The sequence below is a fragment of the Onychomys torridus genome, chromosome 17 (genome assembly GCF_903995425.1).
Source record: "Onychomys torridus chromosome 17, mOncTor1.1, whole genome shotgun sequence".
NCBI classification, from domain to species: Eukaryota; Metazoa; Chordata; class Mammalia; order Rodentia; family Cricetidae; genus Onychomys; species Onychomys torridus.
Genome location: NC_050459.1, coordinates 10388447 through 10409033, shown reverse-complemented (window position 1 = coordinate 10409033; position 20587 = coordinate 10388447). Strand labels below are relative to the sequence as shown.

The window sequence follows — 20587 nt, the reverse complement described above, 5'->3', positions numbered from 1 at the left end:
AAATTCAAAAGAGATAGGAGGAGAAGAAAGGAGAGGCAGAGAGACACCGCCATCCCACCATCCAGGGAGGAGCATGTAATGGCACACAGATAAAGCCACAGAACGTGTGGTGATATATAGATTAATAGAAATGGGCTGAGTTTAGTTATAAGAGCTAGGTAGCAAGAAAATTGAATCATAGGCCATGGCCATGCAATTCATAGTTGATGTAAGTCTCTGTGTGTTTACTTGGGTATGAGCAGCTGCAGGACACAGGAAAACTTGCAGCTACAGGACTAGTTTTCCACACCCAGAGGGACTGTACTCCATCTGCAGACCACAGCAAAGCACATGAACATCCAACAATAAAGCATCGAGAGGAGGGGGCCAGGGTGCATTAGGACTCCATCTGCTGTCCCCACTTCCAGGATGAGACCCACTGAATTCCCACAGTTGCATGGCATTCTTAGGAGCCTGGCATAGGGACCTGAGGATGAAATTTCGGCCCCTGAAGGTCACCTGAAATGGCTATACACATCCTCACCTTTGCACTGATGAAACCTGACAAGCAACCAGCTAATTCTTGTCCTTTCCCTTCCCTCCCCATTTTCCCTTTTTTCCTCAGACTGCAGAAAAGCATATTTACATACAGACATTGCAGACGAATCTCACATGCTTATCAAAGGCATTGCAGCCCTGCAGGGAGTACCTATGGATGCGAAGAAGATGATGGCCAAGAAGTCACGGATAGGCTCGATGTAAGTCATGACTTCCTCTGTGACCATGTGCCCTTGAGAAGAGACCAGTGCTCCAGCCAGGAAGCAGCCCAGCTCCATAGAGACGTCCAGCAGCTCTGTGACCTGGGGATGAGGAATCAACTTCATTCGGGAAAATACGGTACTGCCCAGTCTGATATACTTAAGGATGCTCACAGCCTGACACTCCTCAACCCAAGAGAAGAACCACAGTGGACAGCAACACTGCCTAGTACCCAAGCACCACCCCAGAGACGCAGGTTCCTATATGTGGCCCCAGCAGGGCCCAGGAGTGGCCAGAGAGACCATTCACCAGAGACTAACATTGGTTGAGCTAACCATACTTGGTGAGAAAAAAAATTAATATTTTAAACAGTCACTCATGTAGATCACTGTGCTATTTTTATATTTTCCAACTTTTATTTTAGTTTTTAAGAATTTTTATTTTATTTATGTGCATTGGTGTTTTGCTTGCATGTATGTCTGTGGGGGGGTGTCAGATCCTCTGGAACTATTACAGACAGCGGTGAGCTCCCATGTGGGTGCTGGGAGCTGAATCCTGGTTCTCTAGAAGAGCAGCCAGTGCTTTTAACCACTGAGCCATCTCTCCAGCCTGCCAACCTTGATTCTGAATAATTGTAATACAACAGGTAACCACACTGGCAGGGTACAGAGGAGGCTCCCACCAGGACAGAGAGGATGAGAAGCATAAAGAAGTGAGCCAGGTCAGACGGAACTATAGAAAATAACAGTCCAACACGAGACACTTAAAAAAAAAAGTGCCACTTAGCATGACATCAAAAACACCATCAAACAACAAGACGCAGAGGCCACAAAATGGCAGGACTGCCATACCCAACACAAGGCGCCACTGAGGTGCCAGAAGGAGCCAACAGTGAGGAGGCAGACGCTCTGCTCCAGGAAGGTGTCACCACCCCCTGAAGGGACCGACGGACTTAGGGATGCTGAGGAGACCTATGCAGGCATGAGAAACGAAAGGCTAGACCTGAAAACTTAGGAGGAAGTCGGAGAAACCACAATAAAACTATGATGATCCTGACACAGAACCAAATTTGGGCCAGAATGCTCCTGGATGTTAAACTACAAAACAGTGTGAGAGAAAGCACGGATTAAGATGCAAAGCAGTAGCAAATCAAAATAACACCCCCAACCCATGCATAAGCATTCACACACACACACACACACACACACACACACACACACACACACACACACACACTAACAAAGACACACATGTACACATCAATCCACTAGATCTATACACACACAAATATATATACATACACTATCCACATGTATTTACAAAAGTGCACATGTGCACGTATACCTCATACAACAGGTACAAGAATGAATTTAAACATATGTACATACAAATGCACAACACAGCTACTTGGATTCCGACAAAGCAATGGGCAAAGATTCTTTTCTACAATTCACACCCCAGGTGGACTGTAGCTCTAAATGAGAAAAGTGGAGGGATGATACTCTCAGAAGACACCACAGAACATCCTCATTACCCAGAGCACCACATATCTCTACAGAATATGGCCAGTGCTAACCAGAAAGAAAATGCTTATTGGAGTATATTGAAATTAAGCACCTCGGTTTATTAAAAATTGCCATTAAGAGCAAGTCAGGGCCAGAAAGACACTGGCAAGAATAAATGTGACACGAACATTATGTAACCACATGGACCGAAGTGCTGGCACATTCTACACGTGGACCTGAAGGCCCCAGGCTGGAAGAAGCCACATGATAACAGCCATGTGGTGTCTGATCAAATTTGGATAAAAATGCCAGGAAGCAGCAGTGGTGGACAATAGACCAGTGCTATGGGGATGGGGTAAAGAGGGAGAGTAATGGGATGCTCTGCCACTCGTCAGTGGTGATAGCGGCACAGCAGTGTTAGCATGCTGGGAACCACCAAATCACACAGGACGATGTTTAAAATGGTGACGGTTATGCTAAATAAATTCCATAGCTGCTTTTTTAATGAGACAAAAAAAAAAAACTTGCCAAAAATATTTTTTAAAGCCTACAAATGAGTAAGAAAATTACCAGTCCCATAGAGAAACAACCAGACCACATTAAGGTGCATCCCAGAGCAGATCCCAGGTGTCTTGAATCTCTTACAAGGACAGATGACTCCAGCAGCCCCAAGGAAATGGGACTCAGAACCCATTGTGTATGTGTACACAAACACACGAAACAGAAGAGCTAAGATTAAAGACAGACAGCAGCAAGTGTGCGGAGGGAGGGTGTGGAAGAACTGGGCCCCATCAATCTCCACGTCACAGACGAGATGTCGGGCAAACCGGGCAGCAGTGAAGGTATCCAGATGTGTATTCCACGCCCAGCCGATCCACCTCCTCAGAAATGAAATCCAGGAGCGAGACCCTGGGAACAGCAAACGGCCTCTCTCACACCGCCCCTAACCGGAGCAACAGCGACAAGCACGGTACCCACATCTGATGTGCAGAGGCCGGCACTCCCTGCCACACCTAGAGCCTGATGGCAGGTGCCCAACAAACACTGCTGAGTGGACAGAGGGAGAGACCAGGTGCCCATGAAGAGTCACTCTGGCTGCTGCATCCCTGGGGAGGGTGACATGGACCTCCACAGACAAGACAACCTTGCTGGAGGTTACTTTCAAAGACAAAATACTCCGGAATAGATAAAGCTGGGGAAATTCTTAAATAAGTAGCATTCTTGGATTAATTACAGCCATCATGAGCAGAAGCAAATGTTGTGCTTCCCCAAGTTTATAAAATAATTCCATACATAAAGAAAGAGTTTGCTAGTTTACTTCTTAACACTGAACCATTAATCTCAAGACAGATGGTTTGAAAAGGAACCCTTAGGTTCCCAGGGCAGTGTCCTGTCTAACCCAGTGGCTTGGCTGGGCTACCTGCCAGCCTTTCCCAACCCCTAGTACTCACTTCCTTCCTCAATTTCTAAAATTGCTATTTAATAAGTACTATACAAAGGATTCCCTCAGTCTTTGAAGAACGGCTTTCACTCTGCATGGCTTTCTGGGCTTTGTGTGGACTAGCTGTTTTATGGTAGGGCAGCAGATATACCATAGTTTCTACTTATTTAGTTAGGGTGTGTATGTTGATGTGTGTACATGTGCACTTATGGAGGCCAGAGGTCAACATCAGCTGCCTTATTCAATCACACTCCCTCTCTCTTGTATTTTTTATTTATTTATTTATTCATTATATACACAGAAGAGGGCACTGGATCTCATTACAGATGGTTGCGAGCCACCATGTGGGTGCTGGGAATTGAACTCAGGACCTCCAGAAGAGCAGTCGGTGTTCTTAACCGCTGAGCCATCTCGCCAGCCCTCTCTTGTATTTTTTAAGTATTTATTTTTGGAGCTTACCTATCCAGCTAGACTGTGTGGCAAGCAAGCCCCAGGGATGCGTCTGTTCCTGCCCACAGCACCTTCACACTCATGGATTACAAGAACTTGACATTGCCCGGCTTTCTGAGTGGGTGCTGGGGTCCACACTCAGGGCCTCATGCTTTCAAGGCAAACACCTTAACAACAGAACCATCTCCCCAGCCTGGTATACGACAGCTCCTTACCATTCACCTTGAAGGACAATTGCGCCGGGTTTGGTTATCATAATCCAGAGTGCTATGGACATCCATGAGTTTGAGTGAACACACACCTTCATTTTCCCGGGATAAATGCTGAGGCGCATGGCTGTGCTGAACAGTTCTACAGTGGAGGTGTGTGGGAACCCCGCTGTTACTAGTTAGACTGTTTAGGACGTCTCTGGGCCTCTCCCCACTCTTAGGAGAGAGAAGTCTACTTTCTAACACAAGTCTGCTCTGTCTGTTTTTATCTCTTGTATTTTTTAAAATTACATCATTATTTCCCCTCCCTTCCCTCCCTCTGAACTCTCCTACACCCCTCTCTTTGCTTTCAACCCCTCTCTTTCAAACACACACATGGATCTGTTTTTAAAATCCCCTTTATGGCTCAGAAGTCATACCGCTAACCAGCTCATCCTCACCAGACAGAATAAAAAGTGCTTTTAACTTGATCCGCTCTTTTGAATGCAAAGCTGTGTGAAGCTTAAGACAGTAATATGCTTATGTGCCTTTTCATGAACACATATCTGTTTTTAAAAGTGCAAACCCTGTCTGGAAATACAAAATAAATGCAGCACTCACAAATCATATTTTCAGAGTGCTTGGTTCAGCCATGGCAGGATAAACTGTGTATGGGAAAAACACTCCTAACCTGACTGTTTTAACCAGTTCTCCAGTGAGAAGGTGGAGTTATCGCAGGCTTCGGTGAGACCGCTGCACACAGGGCCATATACACCACAGATACTTGAGGATTACCGTCAACATGAGAAAGATGAACGCGGACACTCCGAGGATGAGGATTTCCTTGTTCCCTTTGCTTTCCACATGCAGCTTCCGGTAATATGGTCCTATGAGATAAGTCTTTATGATGAGACATAAGAGGAAAACAGCAGCCAGCGAGAAGAGAGTCTGTCCAATCAGAAAGAGTATGCGCAGTGCTTCCATGACAATGCTGGGGAGGAGAGAGAGATGGCGTTCACCTCCAAATATATTTCTTTAAAGTCCACAAATGATCTTTTAACATGTTATGAAATAAATGACTGAATCGTACACATTTTCTATTTTTAAATGCTAAAATAAAATCTATATATTACATTAATTTAGAAAATTAAGTCATATGACTGAAACGTCGGTTGTCTTGGGATCTCTGCTTTGGAGTTAATAAGTTTTTGAGGATGTAGGAGTTTCCACGAGGACTGGGGAGATGCCAGTGGATGAAAGCATTTGCTCTACAAACATGAAGGCCTGAGCTCAAATAACTAGCACCCATTAAAAAAAAGGCCAGGTGTGGTAGTGCACACTTTTGATCCCAGCCCTCAGGAAGCAGAGGCAGGCAGATCTCTGGGAGTTCAAGGCTAGCCTGGTCTACATAGCAAATTCTAGGCAAGCCAAAGCTACATAGTAAGATTCTGTCTCAAACAACAACCCAAAAGAGCTGGGTGTGGCCACGTGTATGCTCAGAACCCCTGTGCTGTGGGGGTCAGAAATGGGGGGTGGGGAGAGCTGGGTCTTGCTGGTGCCAGCTTAGCTCCAGATTCATTGAGAGGCCTTGCCTCAAGGGAATGAGACAGTCATAAAGCAGGACACCTGATAGCTTCCTCTGCATGCACACCCCTCCCCATATGCAAGTACACTGCACACACACACACACACACACACACACACACCCCACAACATACATTCATGAACACCACACACATAAACACACCATACATGTGCATTCATGTATACCACACACCCATATACCATACACAGATGCACACCACACATCATTCACATGTACACACACACAAACACACACACACACACACACACACACACACACCACAACATACATTCATGAACACCACACACATAAACACACCATACATGTGCATTCATGTATACCACACACCCATATATCATACACAGATGCATACCACACATCATTCACATGTACACACACACACACACACACACACACACACACACACACACACACGCGTGCGCACGCGTGTCCCACTGTGGGGCTATGCTAACATTCCAGCCCAGGGATTGGTATACAACAAAGCCAGAATCTGTTGGTGCCACCACAGCCCATGCGTGCACCACCGCCGCCCGGCCTTGGGTAGCATTTTTATGAACAGGTGACTGTAAGACAAACAGGCAAACAGCGTACGGACACTTACCTGGACGACGTGCTTGCCCCCGCCTGTATGAGTGTGGGCATGACGGCGATGAACAGCCCCAACTGCACATCCTGCATCACCAGCATGCCAAGCAGCACGGTGCTGTAGTCAATGTCGCCTGCTGGGGAGACAGCTACTCAGAACAAAGGCTCAGAGACTCAAGAGTACCCGTCAAAACCCAGGCCCCGGGCGACTGCGGCACATGCCTGTCGACCCGAATCCAACCTCCAGAACCCACGGCAACGTGGAAGGGGACCTACTCCACAGCATCATGGTCTGAGCTCCACAAGCATGCCCTGGCACATGCTCACAGACAGGCACAATAGTAAAATTTAAAAAAAAAAAATCACGCGACTTGACATATTTTCAAAATAATTCAAATAACCTTCATAATTTAAATAAAAACTACTTTAAAAATCTCTTTGGAGCAACAGGTGGGGCACACTTGTAGTCCTAACTACTGCAAGACAGAGGAAGGAGGACCCTTTAGCACAAGAGTTTGAGGCCATTCTGAGCAATATAACAAGGTCTATCTCAAGACCAACTTTAATAGGTTTATAACCTTTAAAATCAATGTTTGCTCTCAAAGAATTTTTTTTATTAGTTTTGCTTGAGATGGGGTGGGCACGTTTCACTGTGTTGCCCAGCCTGGCTCTTAGGCTCAAGCAATCCTCCTGCCTCAGTCTGTCAAGTAGCTGGAACTACATGTGTACACCATTGCCCTCCCCTCCCCCCAAAAAAATTTTATAAAGAAAATCACCAAAATAGTTTATTTCTATTGCTAGTAACATAATTATAGCAAAATGCCACAATCAAAAGACACTGTGGCAAACAAGATGGCATGCTTAGAAAATGGAAATATGAGCTGTCTTTACCCCCAGCCCGTAACAAGCCAGTCTCAGCCCTTCTGGTGACAGGTTCCCACATTCTGCATACCACTAGAGCAAACCCCCACTCCTTTCCCCTCCCCTGGCATGTTCTCCCACAGAAAGGGGCTCCTAAACACACAGTAAAGCAGAACTGCGGATTGATTGCATTTCCACCTTGGCGGTTACCTTGTGTTCTTAGAAGCAATTGCAAAACCCTGTGTGTGCAGGAAAAAAGCAGAGCGCCACATGACGTGCAGTGGCATCTGCTGCCAGCTTCCAAGCGGTTGCTGGTGTTACAAGCCCTCCCCTTCTCTGAAGAGCCATCACAGGCCACACTCGGGGTTTAGCATTCAGATGTCTCTTTAGGGGGCAAGTGTAAAAGGTCATGTCTCCAGACTTTACATTGTATCAACACAGACATGTTCTGCATCTCTGTTTCTCCTCTTCTCCTGAGATTAGCTCGCATTGGTTTCGTAGTATTCCAATGCATATGCTACCGATGGCATTATCTGTTCTATTACTGAACACTTACATTATTAGTCATTTTTCTTTGTTATTGGAAGTAATGCTGTCTTTAATATTGTTTTCCAAGACCTTTTAAAGGCATATAACTAGAAAGAGGATTTTCTGTTTTGAAATCATTCTCCACAGAAGTTAGGTCTATATACAGTCGCACTGAGAGTGCAGGAGCTGCTGAGACCCGACATTCGTCGATGCTAGTTCGTGTCAACTGAGGATGAAGCAGGAAGACTGTGGGTCTGCAGGCAGCCTGGGCTATATTCTGAAATGCCATCTCAAAACAAAACAAGATCAGAACAGCATCTCCTCCTTCACTCAGAAGTAGAAAGGGGAAATGGCATCAGGGGGTTACTGGCTTGTCTCTCCGGGGTGCTCACAAGAAGCAGAATCTTTGGAGCTATTCACTCGGGCATCTTCTCCCCCAGGTATGCTTTGCTGATCTTCCTGTGGGTAATTATTCACATGGACTTAAAGAAGTTCCTACTCTGAGCCTAATGATGATTTACACTGTTGTCAAGATGAAGGACCTAGGACCACCGAGACAAGCTGCTGGGACACTCGTGAGGAAACTGTTTGGATTAGGTTAGCCTCTCAGCATGCCTGTGAAGGATTTTCTTCATTAGGTGGAGGCAGGAACGGCCCAGATGTGGGCGTAGTCATTTCTCTGGTTGGGTCCTACACTGAAAACAGGGCAGAGGGGACTGAGCAGCAGTAGCCCCTGCACCTCCTTCCTCACTGCAGACACAGTGCAACCAGCCTGGACTCCCATGAAACTGTGAGCCAAGAGAATCCCTGCCCTGCCTCAGGTGCTTCGTCAGGGTTATTTTTACCATAGCAATAGGGAGGGTAACTAAAACTCGGTACTCTATGGAGTGAGTAAAAGTCTCCCCCTGGCCTAGGCTCATTTGTTTAGTTATTTAGTTATTTTTGGTTTTTTGAGGCAGTGTTTCTCTGTGTGACAGCCCTAGCTGTCCTGGAACTCACAGAGATCTGCCTGCCTCTCCCTCCCAAGTGCTGGGATTAAAGGTGTGTGCCACCATGCCCAGCCTATGTTTACTTTTTTTAAATCCTTAAAAAAAGCCCTAAGTTTACCGTGCTCACAGCTATCAGTGTTTTCTTTGGGGACTGGACACTAAGGTCACAGGATAACCCTCTTTCCTTCAGTAGTTCTCAAGCTCTGCTCCTCCTGCGCTGCTGTTGACCCATGTGGAACTCACAGAGGTCAGGGAGGGCTCTGGCTTCTCTCTTTCCATCAGGGCAGCTGGGCTCACCAGTGACTCCCTGTTCCTCCCGGACCTTACATCAACAGGGTTGCCTGTTCACACCCACACACGCTTGTGGCAAGACTCCACTACCTTGTCACAGCCACAGGAAGTCCTGTTATCTGGAGGGCTCTTCACTCAATATATTTTTTTAATTTATTTATGTTTATGTGTGTGAGTCGTTTGCCTGTGTATATGTATTTGCACCATGTACACACAGTGCCCTGGGAAGCCAGAAGAGGTCACTGGACCCCTGGAATCGAAGCTAAAGAGAAGGCTGTGAGCTGCTGTGTGGGTGCTGAGAACCGAATCCCAGTCCTCTGCTAGAACAGCAAATGCTCTTACCCACTGAACCATCTCTCAGCCTCTCCTCACTCAAATCCTCAAGAGCCATTCCTGGCCTCTTGGCCTCTAATGAATCTGAAGTTCCTTTTTCCAACTCCCATGAAAATACTAGCAGGTTTCTTTATTAGAACAGCTGTGGGGTTGGGGATTTAGCTCAGTGGTAGAGTGCTTGCCTAGCAAGCGCAAGGCTCTGGGTTCGATCCTCATCTCCACATACAAAAAGAAAAAAGAACAGCTGTGAGCTTATACATTCAAGGAGAAAGAACATCTTATAGATCAGGCCTTTTTACCCATGTACACAGACCAGTTCCCCGACTAAATCTTGAGTAGTACTGCAGTATGAGTTTTCCCTCTCAAGGGTAACAACACACACCTTTTGAGAGATTTATCTCCAAATTTCTTGTATATTTTATTACTAATATACATTAAAAAAAGAAGACAAGATATTTAGCCAGGCTGACCTACATGGCTGAAAAGCACCTTGAACTTCTGATACCCCTGCCTCTCTCTCCCAAGTGCAGGGATTACAGGCTCAATCCACTCAGCCTGGTTCACGCCATAGCGGAGATTGAACCCAAGTCCTCATGCGTGCTAGGCAAGCACTCTCCCAATTGAGCTATATTCCCAGACATTGACTCCGCCTCTCCAATTACGTCTCCTGACAGTGCAGGTGCACCAGCTTTCTAACACATTAGATTATAAGCTTCTTGCCAGAGTCTCCAATCCCTCGGAGTATGTACTTCCCAGCCACATGTACTAACAGTGGCATGTCCTCTGACCTTGTCTACAGTTCTGGTGTGACCTCTGTGACCTTTAAAATGAAAGGAAAACAACTCCTTTCCAAGCAGTCCCCAGTGGTCCAGCTCTGTAAATGCCCTACTCCTGCGGTCTCCCTGGCATGCTCCCCACCCTCTGGCCGCTCTGCTCTTGCTATCCTACAGTGTGGGACACGAGGATGTTGGACAACCCTTCGCCAGCCCGACTCTTGGTTGCATTTCTGCATCCATGGGCTGATTTCCCAGGCAGCTGCAGGGTCTCCACCTCCTGGCGTGACCTCATGGTAGAGAAGGCACGTGCCATTTCTTCACGCCACTTGTCTTTTCCACTGGGTGCCGAGATCTCCTTGGCCTGCAAATGCTGCTTCTGTATTTTGACATGACGAGGCAAACTTCTCATTTTTCCCATTCGGTTTTAGAGCTGTACATTAAATCCAAGCTTTGTGTCTTTCCCCAGGTCTGGAAAACCACCTGCCATTTTCCACAGCTTCTCCGACACGCACGTCCAGCTTCCCATCTCATCTACATGCATCTAAATGTTTCTTGTCCCTTCTAAGCTTTCTGAACCTGATCCAATTCCACAGACGTGGCATCTTTGTTTATGTTCAGTCGTTCGATCGTGCCCGCTGGGGTCTAGAGAACATTCTTGTGAAGGAGGGACTCACAGTCAGAGGCTGACAGCTGTCTTTTCTAGAAGCAGATTTGTTCATGTGCAGGCTATCAGTCAGAAGCCACCTCACACTCCATCGCTCACCCCACTCTTTCAGCCTGCGTCCCCCAGTCCTCCATCACAGGGATATCGGTCTCTCGGCTAGATCAGCAGAGATGTGGCCATTGAGGTGGTGACAGCAAGGGGAGCCCCCCAAGGAAGTGTCACACCCCTTGTCCCATGAGTCCCAGAGGTCTGGGAGAGCTGGCAGTTTTCCTTTTCCAGTGAGAAGCCCCTTCCCCCAGGTCATACTAGGAGTGTCCAGGCACAGTTCCAGGGGGACTCCAGAGCTCCGACCCCAGCTTAGAGTTCAGGAGGTGGGGGAGCGGCTCCACGCACGGTCCCACAGAGCTCTCTGTGCTCGGCACAACAGTTTCAGTCTTATTAGAGGAGTTAGCCACGTCTTCTTGGTTTCCTTTTTACATTTTCTCTTCTATTCCGGATGTGTTCGAGGCATCAACGTGACGATCCCACGACATTTTGCCCTTACGTTTTACTTCCACAAAGCAAACGCCGCCTGCCCCGCGAACAAGCATATATGAAAATGTTAATGCTGCCCAAGACGCAGAGCTTGATGTAAGGCCACCTGTGACAGCTCCATGCCGCTCTGGTCTAGTCCCCTGAAGTGTTGAACATGTACTGGAGTGGCCATTAATCCTCTGAAGGAGGACTTGCAATTTCTCCTCACGGGCCTCCAGTCATGAGTCTGTAGACGAGCTGCCCATGAACAGTAACTACACACATACTTAGAACATGCTGCTTACCTACCTTCTTTATCACCCCGGGCACTGCCCACTAGGAACCTGGACACCAGGGGTGTGCTTGATAATGACAAGCAAGTGGAAATGAAGACACTCTGAGTGGGTCTGATCCGCAGAAGGTGTCCCCACCACAAGCCGAAGGCAATCATCAGCAGTGTCATATAACAAGGTCCTTGTAAAGATATCCTCCACACCTTGAAGAGAACAGATAGGTTCATACACATTCCAGGGACAGCAGCCCATCTCCGAACGAGAGCCACGGAGTGGAGAACTGATATTTCAGGGAGGAACTCACAGCCTATACACCCAAACATAATAAACACACACCCCAGGCTGAGACACACTCAGACACCAACACTATGTACGGTCATGTCACAGTATCCCTGGAGATTGGTGATAGCCCCCGTCCATACCCCACCAAATACCAGAGACGGAAACCCTCCCGTGGTTTTTATTTTTTATTTTATTGATTTATTCTTATGTGTATGGGCATTGTGTCTGCATGTTTGTCAGTGCACACATTTATGCCTGATGCCACGGAGCCAAGAGGAGCATGTCAGGCCCCTTGAGAATGGAGTTATAGATGGTTGTGAGATGCCATGTGGGGGCTGAGAATTGAACCCGGGTCCTCTGGAAGAGCAGCCAATGCTCTTAACCACTGAGCCATCTCTCCAGCTCAAAACTTCCTATTAAGAATGTATAATATTTATGCCTTCTTGTAGCCTTTAAATCATCTCTAGATGGCTTATAAGACTAAATACAATATAAATGCAATGCAAATGCTTATACAGTATGAATTAGAGAATTAAGGACAAAAATAAATCTATTATATATTCAGTACAGAAATATTTGTTTCTAAATATTTTCATTTTGCAGTTGGCTGAATCCATGGATGCAGAACCCAAAATATGGAAGACTGACCATGGGTCATTTCTACATGTGACTTCTCTGTCCCCTCCAGTGTGTGTATATTGTTTGTTTGTTTGTCTGTTTTTTGAGACAGGGTTTCTCCTTGTAGCCTTGGCTGTCCTGGAACTCACTCTGTAGACCAGTCTGGCCTTGAAACCAGAGATCCATCTGCCTCTGCCTCATGTGGAGCCATAAGGCGGAGACCAACAGAGGCTTTATACAGAGCTAGCCTCCAATGGCTTCCCTTCAGAAGCTTTGTAGCCTGAAACTTTTCCATCCCTGCTCTGCTCCTGAGGTAACAATGCCGTTCTTCTGGAACTGGGAAGGTGGGGAGACGCTCCTAAGCCGGTCCTGAGATGTCCGACTGTAGCTGAGTGAACACTCACTGACCTCCCATTATGCATAGCCAGGCTGATCAGGAATAAAAGTCTCTGAGATTTCCAAACGAGCCCACATATAGATCATGTGATCACCATAGAGGCCAATGACAGATGACTGGGTCCAACAGCTGCTTAGTCTCCTTTGCTATGTAGCTCAGACTCATGAGTAGGGATGGGCTGTTGTAGAATATTATTTTAAGGTGTGATACTTTTGTTTATGTTGCATTTGTTTAACTCTGTGAAGCTGTGTGACTGTGCCTGTCTAAAACACTTGATGGTCTAATAAAGAGCTGAACGGCCAATAGCAAGGCAGCAGAGAGGATAGGCGGGGCTGGCGGGCAGAGAAAGAATTCACAGAAGGAGAGATCTGAAAGAAGAGCTAGTAACAAGACAGGAAGGAGGAGGAGTCCTTTAGGGTCCAGCCACCAGCCACCTAGTCAGACACAGATTAAGAAGGAAAGAAAAGTATACAGAAATTGAGAAAGATAAAAGCCCCGAGGCCAAAGATAGATGGAATAATTTAAGTTAAGAAAAGCTGGCAAAAAACAAACCAAGCTAAGGCCAGCATTTATAATTAAGAATAAGCCTCTGTGTGTGATTTATTTGGGAGCTGAGTGGCAGGTCCCCCAAAGAGACAAAGTGTAAGAAAACAACTAACAACATTTTGGTGCCCAATGTAGAGCCCAATTTTCCACATAGGACATAAGAAAACTTAAAAAAAAAATATAGCTCCTTTAAGAATTTCTACCTCCTGCTGGTAAACCCTTTAGCAGCCAGTATATTAAGTAACAACAAAAAAACTATGTAAAGCAGGGCGGTGGTGGTGGTGGTGGTGGTGGCCGCAGTGGTGCACGCCTTTAATGCCAGCACTCAGGAGGCAGAGCCAGGTGGATCTCTGTGAGTTAGAAGCCAGCCTGATCTACAGAGCAAGTTCCAGGAAAGGTGCAAAGCAAACAGAGAAACCCTGTCTCGAAAAACAAAACAAACAAACACTATGTAAAAACACCTGCCACAGCATAAGCACTGGCATTTTAGAGCTCCAGGAAGGCTGAATGCAGTCCTCAGCATGAACTTCTGACCCATCATGAGCTTTCAGTTTCGCTTTCCCTACCTGAGAAGTGGGTGGAGCCAGCTGACTAGCAGTTAAAAGTTTGTTCATGCAATCAAAAAGTCTAAAAGATATGCAATAAAGAGGTCCAGACAGCTGTACAGTAGTGGCGCATGCCTTTAGTCCCAGCACTCGGGAGGCAGAGCCAGGTGGATCTCTGTGAGTTAGAGGCCAGCCTGATCTACAGAGCGAGTTCCAGGAAAGGCGCAAAGCTACACAGAGAAACCGTTTCTCAAAAAACCAAAAAAAAAAAAAAAAAAAGAGGTCCAGACAGAAAAAAAAACTCTAAATAGGTTACAGTGTGTTTAACAAGGTGCGTAGGCTTAAGAAAAGGAAAAGGGTATAGTCATGGAAAAGAAAAAAAATGGTTGATTTCGAATTTTTTGACTGTTGAGAAGCAAAAGATCGCTGCTAGGACACATGGGATTATGAACTGAACTGCTGAACTGAAGCAATCTAGATACTTTAGGAATGCCTTAACTTTAAAAAGAAGTCAAAAGCCGGCAGCGGTGGCACACACTTTTAATCTCAGCCCTGGGGAGGCAGAGCCAGGTGGATCTCTGTGAGTCTGAGGCCAGCCTGTTTTACACCGTGAGATCCAGGACAGCACACACACACACACACACACACACACACACACACACACACACACACACACAAACAAACAATCAAAAATGTACTTGTCAAATGGAAATAAAAAGTGTTTTGGAATTCTGTTCCCAGAGGAGATGAGAGGCTGTGGATTCCTTCAGGATTAATATGGATCAGGTTGATCAGGCAAGACCTCCTGAATCTTGACAGGTGATACCTATTAGTAAAGGTTATAGCTGGTCTTCCCAGGACTTTGTCATTATCTCAAATTTTCTCTCTGGGACCCTAAAGATACTTCATCCACAGACAGCAGGAAGCAGTATGGGGAAACTACACCCACATTCCCAAGAGTTGGGGTGTGTGGGTAGTCTTTGGTTATTTGGTGGGTTATGGATGTTTGTTATCATTTAGGGGAATATAGAATATTGATACAAATTTTAAATTATTTTTGTTACACTGTATATATGTTTCTACTCTTGTTTAAAGGATTTCTGTATATTGATACAAATTTAAGGTTCTTTTTATTATAGTATATTGTATGTATGTTTCCATTTTTGTTTGAGGTATTGTGCCTATGCAGTCCATTTGGAAATGTAGGGTGAAGTTCTAGTTTTTGAAAGCTATTATTATAAAGTATATAGGAAAATCAGGAACATAGGTTAGTGGTTAGTCATTGATAAAATCAAAATTGTTTATGTTAGGTGTGTTTTCCAGATCATAGAGATATATTTTAGATAGATAAATGGTTTTCAAACACTTCAAAGACCTACACAATATGGCACTTAAAATGTTTAGTTAACCTAAGGTTTTTCGTGATAATGAGACACATCTGCTCCTGGCAGCACCAATTTACTTCAGAGATGATGGGCATCGAAGGAACGCCCTATGGAGTTGCTTTCAATGTGGCAAGGCTAGTCACTTGGGCAAGAAGCTGCTCTTGCCTGGACTGATTGATAAGTATGTTGTATAAAGTAGGCATGCAGACCCCACAGGAAAGTGACCGCTGAACTACGCCAAAACAAGGCAGGATAGTCCTTCAGGGTTTCAGAACAAACTGCCAGGCAGAGAGAGTAAATAGAAGGAGAAATCTGGGAGGAATAAAAGAAAGAAGTAGCCAGAGAAGGAGGAGGACTCCAGGGGCCAGCCACCAGCTACACAGCAAGCCACGGAGTAAGAGTAAGTAAAATTCACAGAAGTAAGAGAATGGGAAAAGCCCAGAGGCAAAAGGTAGACAGCATAATTTAAGTTAAGAAAAGCTAGCTGGGGTGGTGGTGGCGGCGGCGGCGGCGGCGGCGAAGACTACTACGACACACACCTTTAATCCCAGCACTGTTCGAGGCCAGCCTGGTCTACAGAGCAAGATCCAGGAAAGGTGCAAAACTACACAGAGAAACCCTGTCTTGAAAAACAAAACAAAATAAAACCAAAAAGAAAAGAAAAGAAAAGCTGGCTAGAAACAAGCCAAGCTAAGGCCAGACATTTTTAAGTAAGAATAAGCCTCCGTGTAATTTATTTGGGAACTGGGTAGCAGACACCCCCCCCCAAAAAAAAGAGCAAAAACAAACAACAACAATGGGCAGCCCCACGGAGGCTGGTCCCAGATGCTCAGAGGCCTTTCTCTCCGCTCCGTACTTGACAGTTATGTGGTGCTCTGGAGTTAACTCACATCTTAACATTCCTGCCACGAACAGTAGGAGTGCCCTGGGCTGCATCTCGTGGAGCCACTTAGGAAGCCCACTCAGCTGTTGAGGCTCATGAGTTTGTGGCAGTTACTCCTGTGAGCAAAGTTGGCAATTTTTTTTTACAAGAGTCTTACCAACCCTTAAAGGGTCTGGAGTTTAAGACTGCTTCTGTCAATCACTAACCATGAACTCAGGTGCCTAACAGATTCCACAGCTTGAGTTTCCACATCTGGAGGGAGGAACAATGAGACTGAATGATCTTTGAAACAGAAGGACTCTGGGGTCCTTGGGAGAGTAGACCATCCCCAGCACTTCTCCAGCACATGGAGGGCCCAGCGGGGGAAACAACTCATGGAAAGATTCAGGTACGAGGAGGTTTAGTCAGAAGTTCCCAGTGATCATGGGACCCAGGATGCATTTGAAATGCAGTCTACTGGTCACCCTGGGTCAGACCACATGGGCTTTATCCCCAGGTGATTCCTGCAAAGAAGAATTAGGAAGCTCCTATTAGCAAACTTTCCTCAATAGCTCTCATCCCCAGACAGTTGGGTACCAGCCCCACAGGCTATCTTAGGTTCCTGTTTCTTCTTTCCCGAGGCACATCCTTCTGAAACCCTGAAGTCAAGCCACAGGGCAGGGTGTGATGCGCTGTACTACAGCTGCTAAGGGGCTGAGCACCAAGGGCACAGCAGGAACCTGATGGAAGAGCAGAAGAAAGACAAGAGAAGAAACAACCTTGGCTCCCCATGATTCATAATTTATTTAGAGAGGTAGAAACAGATAAACTTATGATTTAAAAAAAAAGGAAAAACATTCAAAGGCAGCTAACCCCGGCACTAGGGAGGGTGAGGTAGGAGGATCTCTGAGTCTTAACTACAGAGCATGTCTCAGAACAAAGAGAATAATTCAAGTCAATTTCAAAGCAAGACAGCGAGGAAGGCCCTGGCGGGTCCAAGAACCCAGACTAAGCGGTCAGCAGGGATGGACACATGGACACTCAGGGTGGGGAGACTGCATTCTCTGCCACGCTGGGAAGCTCTTCCGGATTCCAGGAACTTTGTTTCTAATCGGCCCTTCTGAGGATTCAGAGTCCTGAGACGGTGTCCCCAGTTACTACCGTTTTGAGAAACATTATCAGACGTCTTCTACCAAATATAAGCTGCCTACAGGGAGGAGACCTACTGGCGTGAAGTGCTCACTTTCCTTCCTTCCTTTCGGCTGTCATTTATATCTTCATGAGATGGCAAGGGAGAGAAGGACTGAATACCATGGTTTGCTAAATCAATACCGATCATCTGCATTCCAAACCGGGAACTGCACCAGTAACAAGCTGCATCTTGGCGATCAAAGTACAGAGCCAAGGCACATGTCTAGGTCTGGGGCTCCCACCCAGCACGGATGAGAGGAGAGGAGTGCAGGGCCACTAAACGAAGGCCAACAAGGACTCGAGACAACGCAGGGCTCCTGTCCAACATTCTTCTCCTTTATCAGGCACGTCACCCCCTCAAGCACCCACAATACACTCCCTTGACAGAGCAAGAGTCCTTCCTTCAGGCGCTCCCCATATCTGGATCACAAAGGCAAGAGCCACCAGACAGTGCTAGTCAAAACTAGAACTTCTTTACAATGCTTACAAATATGATGTTAGCAGTATGTCATAGAACATCATTTCGGTATCAACCCTTGAACACTACAGAAAAAAAAAATTAATTATGAAAACCAGGAGAAACAGTACCAAGATTCTACCATACAGATGATGTCTCAAACTGATGTCTAGGAAGATCAGAGCCCTGCTTAAGGTCCTGTTGCTCATTATAGAACTTTACCTGCCTTGCTTTCCGTGAACCACTGTTTGCATCAACTGTCTCTAGTTATAAAATCCCAGATGAGCCACTGTGCTTGGAAACAGAGGTTACATGTTTCCATGAAGCCTGCCCAAGATGGCACCTATGATGGCTGGTCCTGACTTACTCTAACAAAGCAGGACACCCTAGAAATCCCTTCCACCTAAGCTTCTTTTCCGACCCCATATTCCTCAAGAGAATGCACAGGAAAATGGAGCTTTTTTAAAATTTAGAATCTAGAAGAATGGTTAATTTTCTTTGAACTTTGAGTTTACAAAGTAACATATGTGGCCTATGATAGAAGAAGAACATGAAGAGACCAAAGTCTCTGGAAGATGGCACTAATACAATTCAGAACTCAAGAAGCATGCCTTGAAACGTTGGTCCCAGTGAGAGCAGACGGATTAACAGAGCTTGCAGCAATGTTTAAAAAAAAAAAAGCAGACAGCTAGGAGGGGCGGTACACGTTTAAATTCCAGTACATGAGAGGCAGAGGCAGATGGACTGCCACAATGCCAAGGCTACCCTGGGCTACAGAGTGAATATCAGGTTCTATCAAGAGTCTATTGAGGACTCTCAAACACCACCACCACCACCAAGAACCCAAAATACCGGCTAGCTTTCACAGTGCTAGAAGGTGCATGCATGCTACTAGAGGAGAAAAGCCATCATTCATCATAACCAGCTGTGAATCATGCAAACCACAACAATGACTGGCTTGGCAAGGTGTGCCCTCTGGTGCAATAGTGCTATAAACATTAATGGAGTAACCAACCACCTTCTGATTGGACTCAAGCCCTATTCCGTAAGATGAAACCCAAACCTGGCACCATTACTGAGCCAAAAATCTATGGCTAGACAGGGCATGGGCTCTAGGGGAGAATCTCCTACTGCTATTCTGCTGTTAAATGAACATAGCATTAAACTGACTCCTAATGACTTATCCTTATACCCACAGGTCACCTGAGCAGCTTCGATTGGCGGTAGATGGTTAGTAATGCAGAGACCCACAACTGGCCAAAGTGCAGAGAATAAGATCACAGAGTGCTGGGCCCTAAAGGGAACGCACATAGCATACCTCCTTCCTAAGGCTTAGTGATCACTGTAGAAGAGGGAGTGGGAAGAGCTCGAGAGCCAAAGGTAGTGAGTGACCACAGAGAGCCGTCTAGACACCCCGGGTCAGCAGCTGTGCCAGCAGGTACAAAGCTGGTGCAAACCCAAGCCAGATCAAATCCCAGTGTGGACACTGGAGCTGGCCACACAATCCCACCCACAGCTATGGCATGGATGGCAGCGGTTAGCTGCTGGGAGAGGGAGAGACAGTTGTTTCCTAAGACTGTATCCCCTGGTAAGATAACCACACTCCAACAGAAGACCATACACCCAAGAATATTTGGGTAGCACAAATTTGTCTTTATAGGTTAAAAAAGAAAACAGACCCAAATTTGGGCAGGTAGATCTGGGAAAAGTGGGGGGCCTAAATATGATCAAAACACATTCCATGAAACTTGAACCTCTCAAAGAATGAGAGAAAGAGAGAGAGAGAGAGAGAGAGAGAGAGAGAGAGAGAGAGAGAGAGAGGGAAAGAGAGAGCACAAAGTTGGGGATTAGGGAAGTAGATGTAGATCTGGGAGGAATTGGGGGAGGGAGTGAATATGATCAAATTTTTTTTTTTTTTTTTTTTTTGCCAGAGCTGAGGACCAAACCCAGGACCTTTTGCTTGCTAGGCAAGCGCTCTACCACTGAGCTAAATCCCCAACCCCAAAATAAGCTGGAGAGATGGCTCAGCAGTTAAAGGCTAGGCTTACAACCAAAATAAATTATTTTTTAAAAATCCTCAAAAAATAATGAAATGTTATTTGAAAAAAGAAGTACTGTAGAAAATCTGAAAACACAGAGAAGGGTCCAACCATGGCTTTTCCCTATTGTTTCCGTGCATGCACTTGCCTCTTTACAATGCTATTATCATGTAATATGCTCTTTTTTTTCCATATTGGGTCTGACTATATGCAGCTCAGGCTGGAACCCTCCTGTTCCAACCTCCCAAATAGCTAGGATTACAGGTTCATACTACCGTACACAATTTCATTTCTTTCTTTCAAAGGTTTGTTTATTTTTAATTACGTGTGTCTCTGTGTGGGTGTGTGCACATGAGTTCAGGAGCACTCAGGGCTGGATCCTCCTGGAGGTGGAGTTACAGGTGATTCCAAACCTGTGAGCCACCTGAGGTGGGTGCTGGGCACCCAATGCAGGTCCTCTGCAAGGGCAGGAAGGACTTTAACCACTGAGCCATCTCTCCAGCC

General features: G+C 45.9%; 1 protein-coding gene across 2 annotated transcripts in view; it reads right to left on the bottom strand.

Moving 5' to 3' along the window:
- Tmco3 (transmembrane and coiled-coil domains 3) overlaps positions 1–20587 on the bottom strand; it is a 41465-nt gene that overhangs the window by 6544 nt on the left and 14334 nt on the right. Inside the window, exons 8-11 of one of the 2 annotated variants that reach the window (XM_036209288.1) lie at positions 11778–11964; positions 6530–6650; positions 5118–5313; positions 689–839 (exon numbers count right to left, since the gene is read on the bottom strand). In XM_036209288.1, coding sequence (XP_036065181.1) covers positions 689–839; positions 5118–5313; positions 6530–6650; positions 11778–11964 — 655 coding nt within the window. The remainder of the gene's footprint in view (positions 1–688; positions 840–5117; positions 5314–6529; positions 6651–11777; positions 11965–20587) is intronic. The other variant, XM_036209290.1, reaches the window with a different exon arrangement.